This window comes from Pseudomyrmex gracilis, unplaced genomic scaffold, assembly GCF_002006095.1.
Source record: "Pseudomyrmex gracilis isolate BER0280 unplaced genomic scaffold, ASM200609v1 scaffold_85, whole genome shotgun sequence".
Lineage (NCBI taxonomy): Eukaryota > Metazoa > Arthropoda > Insecta > Hymenoptera > Formicidae > Pseudomyrmex > Pseudomyrmex gracilis.
Window position 1 is genome coordinate 226,574 of NW_018020669.1, and position 7,221 is coordinate 233,794.

Below are 7,221 nucleotides of genomic sequence, written 5' to 3' on the forward strand. Positions count from 1 at the left end.
CAATGTAAAATATATCACATGAGTTGTATTAATAACAGTTATTCATGATCTCATAATGCAACGATATTTAAAGCGATAATATAGTAATATACATATATAAATGCAATATACAATTTAATAAAATTGCCATGTTAAAAAGTAAGTTAGAATAAAAATAAATACTATGTACAATTAAAACACGATGCAAATGTCACAATTGTTTTTGTTGATCTCCGTGTGTGAGTTAAAAAAAAAAATGAAATTTTACATGTACTCGCTAAATTTATATAAACTTACTAAATTTGGTTAAATATGAAATTAAACATGAAATTATAACTTTTTTAAATATCAAAACAATTGACGAACAAAAAGATATAAATGTTGTATTAGTCTTTAAATTTGTGCTTGCCAGTTTGTGCAGTTATTATATTAATAAAATTTGAACAATAAGTAATGTACATACGAGATGAATTCGAACAATAAGTAATGTATACAAGATGAAGGAATAATAAAATTATCACTTTTGATTTTTCTCCTAAACAAAGTATTAATAATACCGTTGACTACCACGCCGGAAGTTATGGAACCTGGCACGTAGTTTTTTTCAAGTCTTTTTTTTAAGAAAAAAAATGTTTACAAACATGGCGACAAAATTGTTTTAACCTGAGCTAGAGTGTCACTTAAAGGAAAAGAATAATGGAAAATCGCGATAAACGACTAATTGAGAGAACACAAATTTATCATTTGGGTTGACAATAAAAATAATAAAGACAAAATGACAGTTAATTCGCAGCGCAGTGAGACAAATTTTGCGTGGCGGTCAACGTTATAAATAAACATGCCAAACAACAGCCTTTCATGTTCGTTAATGGAATTCAAGTAAACATATATTCAAAACAAAGTTCTATCGAAAACTGTTGGAACGCATTCATAAGCAAATTCATGTAAATAGCAGTCAAATGTTTAAGTACGCTGGAAGATTTAATATATATAAAGACATAACTGTGAGTTGATTGAAAAACCTTTTCGAGTTTTAAGCACACACATATTCTTATCAGTAAACTTATTTGGAATGCGTCCGTAATACTTCTGGTTTGATCGTAATACGTCATATAAGTTTGGTTTTTTTTGTTTTTTTTTTGTTTTTTTTTGTTTTTTCATTATATCTTTTCGGTAAATAAGCACATTATATAATTTGCATACTTTTTGTTGTGCTGAATGTAAGAATGGCAGATCGTACAGAAAAATATTCTTCGATAATCTAACTACTTATTCAATTAATTTGTTAAAAAGAATTAATAAAAATAATGAAGTTAATTATTAATAGAATTGAATACCTGAAAAGATTTATCTTTACAACTTCATTCTATTAATCAGATATCGAATCAGATTTTCACTATAAAAGATTAACATTTTATCATATAAAAAGTTGATTAAAATGCAAATTTCTCCTCATTTTTGAATCACAAAACTGTGAAAACTTGAAAACAAAAACGTATTACACCGATCACATAACCATGCTACAAGTAATACGGTTAATAAAGCGTATTGAATTTCTCTTTTTCGTTGTTAATGTAAGAATTGCAACTAAAATAACTCTAAAATAAATGCAAAAGATACTATGTTCAACTTAACAATACAAACGCGTGTTCTTTAATTTCTACAAGTCAATAATTTATAAAAAAACTTTTTATAAGAATCTTCCATGTGTACAACTGCGTCATTTAATATGAAATTCATTATTAAATGAATAAACAAAGAAAATGAACAACCTCATTCGTTTAATTTAATTCATAGCCTGCAGCGTGTTATAAATTAAGAGTTTCTATGGAAACTTAATTTTTCTCTAGAGCTTCGATTGCTTCACCATTGGCCATTCCATCGCTAACTTTGTGTCGATGTTTGTACATAGTTTGCAGAGGTACATGAAGTAACTCTACAATTTGTATAAAGTTAGGCTCTGTAACAAAATTACTCAAATTACTATCGGGAAATTATTTACATGTAGACCAAAAAAAAAAAAAAAAAGAAACAATTATTACAGATATGATTAAAAGAAAATATTTACCATTTTCCGCTGTAATGTATCCGTGTCTGATTAAGAAGTCAAGAGCAACTGGTACAGATGTAGTCTTGAAATGTGGAGAGAGTATCCTTTCTAGGCATTCGCCAACAGGCAGCAATTCAAAGGTCTCTACTTCTCCGTCGCTATTGTGTGGTACAAAATCAGGTGGCAGTTCGAGATCGTACACAAATTCTGTGTTAGGGAACAGTCCCCTTTCACTTTCAAAGAAAAAGGATACGCAACCGGCGCTCTTGAGCTTGACAATAAGATGATTTGGGATTCCGGCTTCTTCACCAGCTTCCTTTATTGCAGTTTCGTTTATGCCGTAACCAACAGTCAATCCACCACTCACCATGCTGTCCCAGTAAGCTGGCCATGTTTGTTTGGTCGGACTACGTTTTTGTAACCATATTGACAAACCCTTAACAGGATCCATTACATAGCCATTTATGTCTACTCCATATTTTCGAATTCCAAATAAACCTATTGTTTTAATCAATATCCACAACGCACGCGAATTAATTGTAATGTATTTCGTTGCAATTATACAAACAAAGTAGTGATTTCTCTCATACTCACATGTAGCTGAGCGATCCATCTTAAGTAAAGGTAAAGTATTAAACTGAGCGCGCACTTCGTGACACTCTTCTCTCCAGCCTCTTAGTGTCACAAATTTTCCATTTGCTTTCCATTCTCTTAATACTTCATCAATACGTGCACTTCTTTCAGTATAATCTCGAAAAGCAGGATTTAATTGCACATATTCAGGATATACTTGAAATACCTTCAAAATAGTTCAAAATATCATGCTTGTGACAATCATGTTTACATACATACATATGTGAATCTTTGTATATATATATATACATATACACAAATAGAGGACAATTAAAGGCAAACACTCACTTGAGGATGATTTAATATTTCTTTCACGACATCTGGTCGTACCAGACCAACTTGTTGTCCATCCACAACAAAAGCTCTGCATTCTCCTGCATGTAAACCTAACACAAAGAATATATAACACACAATAAAATAACAAAAATAATAAATACTATGATCTATAAACAAAGGAAAAACCATAATATACAATAAAATTATAATATAATAAAAGAACTATAACAATAAAACAAAAAATAAACACAATTAAATTAAGTGCAGTGCAATAAAAACAAAAAACATTACTTCCAGTTCCAATGTTTTAAGATATAAATGAGAGAGAACAATTTTATACATCTTTTTTATAAGTATATATATATCTTTTTTAAAAAGATATCATTTGGTTAAATAATTGTTTGTATATTTTTAACATGCATATAATAACTTTCTTCGCACTCAAAACAAACGCTAGCTACGTCTGTTACAAAATGTCTCGAAAAAAAAACAATTAAAGATGATTTTGGAAATGAAGTTTTTTCAGAGAGACTCGGATAACTGTCGTGAAACGACACGAGATGATGAATAATCGCGGATAATGCTGAATGCTCGTTTGTGGGTCCTGACGAAAAATGTTTTGCTTTTGAAACGCGAACGACAGATACGGACAACACGCGAAATCAATATTCTTACTGGTCCGTACGAGAGGCAGCCGTGTGTTCTTATCGATTACGTGATGGAGAAACACAAAGAATGAGAAAATACAAGTCCGAGTACATGCAACTCGTTGCTCGTGCTCACCTGACAGGTAGAAGCAGTTAAATTTGTTCGCGAGTTTCATTAAACGTGACATCGGCTTCTTATCTTTGTCCGCCATGATGTTTCGTCGTTGTCATTCGGCCAGCTGCGATAATTCTGGCTTGGAGCATAACATATATATGTATGTCAGATTGGAAGCCGCTGTGGTGTTTCTGCGCACGCGGTGCGCATCATCGAGCAGAGCGCCGCGATTGGTCGGCTCGTCGCCATGTTCGCGCCGCCAGCCAATCAGCGGCGATTGCTGTGGCACTACTGCGCACGCGGCGCTTGTCATCGAGCGAAGCGCTGTGATCGGCCTGCTCGTTGCCATGTCACGTCGCCAGCCAATCAGCAACGACCGCTGTTCGCGTTGTGTCTTTGTCATTCGTAAAGCGAATTTTCCTTCTTTTCGATTGCCGGAAAGAAGACACAGATTGTGCTACACCGCCTGCCTGGCAACATACGCTGCTCATCAATCAACCATGACTGTCCTAACCCTAACCCTAACCTAACCTAACGACGAATTCGGACAGACGTGTTTGTTTGAGTGTCGCACGTTCCGCGAGAGTTTTTGTAGCCGGTTTTGCGATTGAATTTGCATTTCGGAAGTAATTGATCTATTATTATGGAGTCACAAACATCAGATTCGGAGTACAGCTCGTCCGATGAAGAGGTAAACGTCGCGATTTTTCACTCTTGCCGATCTTTCTCCGGTGTTTACGCATTCTAACCTCTCTTATCTCCTCGTGTTCAGCTCGCAAGAGTGAAAAATCGCGAGGTTTATCTCTATAATGGATCCATAATAATAGATCAATTACTTTTGCTAAATAATAGATCAATTACAGTTGCAGGAAGCCTTTGAGAAAGGATTAATAAAACCCGGAATTTTCAAGATCGAATCCGCTCACCACCTAAAGCAGCCGAAGAATTGCGTTGTAAGTGATTCTTTTTGTCATCAGCATTTTTTTTTTTTTTTTATTGTCCTTACTACCACGCGATACACGGCCTTCTTTCACAGTGGGCGTGCCCACTTGTGTGGCCGGGCTCGTGTTCGAGATGTTGTGACTCTGATCGCCTTGTGGGAGGGTAATTAATTCGAGATTACACTCAAATTATTTTTTGGAGTCTCGATTCTGTTCGCCAATCAATCGATACACTCGATTGAAAGGGACCGGCCCGGAAAAATCCTTCGGATTGGTGAGCAGATTCGAGAACTCCGGGTTCGCAGCCCCTGCGAACTCAGGCCCCGAGACCACTGGGCCGGTCTTGTTGTCAGCATTGTCGATGACGTCTGTTATTTCTAACTTGGCCGACTTAATCTAACCTAATCTAACTTGATGTTTGTTATACAATTTGCAGACACTCATGAAGAAGAAGTTCGACGCAGTAAGACTGAATTTACCATGGATCGAGAGGCTGGACATGATAAATGCACCAGCGCCCCTGGCACCAGAACTGGCTCTTCAAATGCAGGAACAAGAGATAAAGCGCAGTAAACAGCTGCAGGGAAATAAGAAGTTACCTCAGTACGAACCCTCCGAAGATCCTGTTCTGAATGACTTTCGCAGAGAAACCATGTTTCATCGTCAGGCTCAGAGCGCTGTTATGGACGGTATTTCCAGATTAAAGGAGCTCGGCGTGCCCACAATTAGACCGGACGATTACTTTGCGCAGATGGCCAAGTCTGACGAGCACATGCAGAGAGTCAGAACGAACTTGATGAAAAAACAGGCGATGGTGCAAAGATCGGAAAAAGCGAGACAGTTAAGAGCGCAGAAGAAGGTAGCTAAGCAGATGCAGGTCGAGGCAACGTTAAAGAAACACGCGGAAAAGAGGAAAATGCTTGAGGAGGTTAAAAAATATCGTAAAGGTGTAAGAAAAGATCTTGATTTCTTGGACGACAAGAAGAAACCTCAAGGTAAACAGCAAAATCGTACAATAAGTCGAAAAGCACTGGCGAAGGAAAGGACAAAGGCGAAGAAATATGGTTTTGGTGGCAAAAAACGCGGTAGCAAATGGAATACAAAGAGTAGCTCGGCCGATGTTTCTGAATATAAACGACCGTCCACACTGAGAAAGGGAAGGATGGGAAAAGGTGGAAAAGGAAAACAAAGATTAGGTAAAAGTCGTAGAATACAAATGAAAAATAAAAAAAAGTCAAATAACTAATGAACTTGAATTGTGAGATTTGTATGTATGAATATTTATATTGGACTGTGAATGCAGTAGAACTCCAGTAAAATTTCGAGCATCACAATTTTCTCCTTTATGGACGAACCAATAGATTAGTAGTGACGTTTTCCCGATCTTGAGTAACTGGGAATATATCGTAAAATGTGCATTTATTCTTTAAAAATCTAAAAAAAAAAAAAAAATAAATATATATATATATATTTTATCGTTTCTTGCTACCAGTTGGTCGCTAATTGAAAGGGGAAGAAGATAATTTCGACGTCTAAAATGAATCCGGTCCCGTGCGCTCGAAATTACTGGAGTTCTACTGTGGTACATGCGAACAAGTAAATAATAAATTCTGTACAAATATACACAAATATGATTTACTGTGTCTTATAGTCCCAAAATTCCGTGATTCCAAAAATTCCGAACAATTTCAGAAGTCACGTGTTACCGCGCACTGACTAACCAAAACCCACGCTAAAATATAACTTTTTTAAATTGGTGTTTGGACACTCGCTGCGATCACGTTTAACGTGAAAGCGAGAAATCACGCGCTTGTTATCGCCGGTAAAAAAAAGTATCGGTTTTTCGCATTTCTGTTTAATACGAACATGTTTTATTCGCACAAATAAGACACAGAAAAACAAGAGAATATCGATAAATGATTTCGCGCAAAAGCAATGTTTAAATATGTGTTGAAAAAAATTGTTCCAATCATCAGTCGATTTATCGCAATGAGAAAAAAAATCGCGAAATTCATGCCGCGCGTAGAATTCGATTCGCGTAACACATGTCTTGCGCAGGACAATTCGTTGTCACATATGTACGGTACTCTGTGTATGCATAGGATGCTGATTACATCGTCTATTACACTCTCCGCGAACCGTGCGCACCGATACACACGTGTTTGAACGGCTCTTCTATATATGATCCTCATTTCCTGCGCGAATGCAGCCACCGTTCTACCGGCTATCGGCGGTTGATCCATCAATTGATACAGTCCGACATCGGATAACGATCGGAAACTTGTCGTCGTGTCTCTCTACCGAGGTCTATCGGTCAAACGTATCTTGACGGGCGCGGATTGAAAATTGGAAGGAACTTTGCAGTAAACGTGCCAGGTAAGGAAGTTAGTAAAGTGAAGAAAGTATTAAAACAAAAAAAGAACATCTGAAATCCTCCCACCGTTTACGATCAGATAAAACAAAACGAGATTATCGTGTAATTAATATTAAATCCCATCACAGCGTTAAACACTTTTCTCTCGGTTGTAAACGAGGAGGTACAGCAGACTCTGGGAATTTGCTGCCTAGGTAACATCTGTT

The 7,221-nt window shown here is 36.5% G+C and overlaps 2 protein-coding genes across 3 annotated transcripts; one reads left to right on the top strand and one right to left on the bottom strand.

Moving 5' to 3' along the window:
• Positions 1 to 291: 291 nt before the first annotated feature.
• LOC109855267 (uncharacterized protein YJR142W) lies at positions 292 to 3,812 on the bottom strand. Its single transcript, XM_020429321.1, has 5 exons — positions 3,722 to 3,812; positions 2,951 to 3,048; positions 2,624 to 2,828; positions 2,048 to 2,527; positions 292 to 1,939 (listed from the first exon to the last, which is right to left on the bottom strand). The coding sequence occupies exons 1-5, from the start codon at positions 3,795 to 3,797 to the stop codon at positions 1,815 to 1,817; spliced, it is 984 nt and encodes a 327-aa protein (XP_020284910.1). The 5' UTR covers positions 3,798 to 3,812; the 3' UTR covers positions 292 to 1,814.
• Positions 3,813 to 4,150: 338 nt separating this feature from the next.
• On the top strand, positions 4,151 to 6,243 carry LOC109855263 (probable rRNA-processing protein EBP2 homolog). 2 transcript variants are annotated; one of them, XM_020429315.1, is made up of 3 exons: positions 4,151 to 4,391; positions 4,564 to 4,653; positions 5,078 to 6,243. In XM_020429315.1, exons 1-3 carry the CDS (start codon positions 4,344 to 4,346, stop codon positions 5,885 to 5,887), a joined length of 948 nt encoding a protein of 315 aa, XP_020284904.1. In that variant the 5' UTR covers positions 4,151 to 4,343; the 3' UTR covers positions 5,888 to 6,243. The 2 variants fall into 2 exon arrangements, with proteins under 2 accessions (XP_020284904.1, XP_020284905.1); XM_020429316.1 differs by having other exon boundaries at positions 4,152 to 4,369.
• Positions 6,244 to 7,221: the final 978 nt, after the last annotated feature.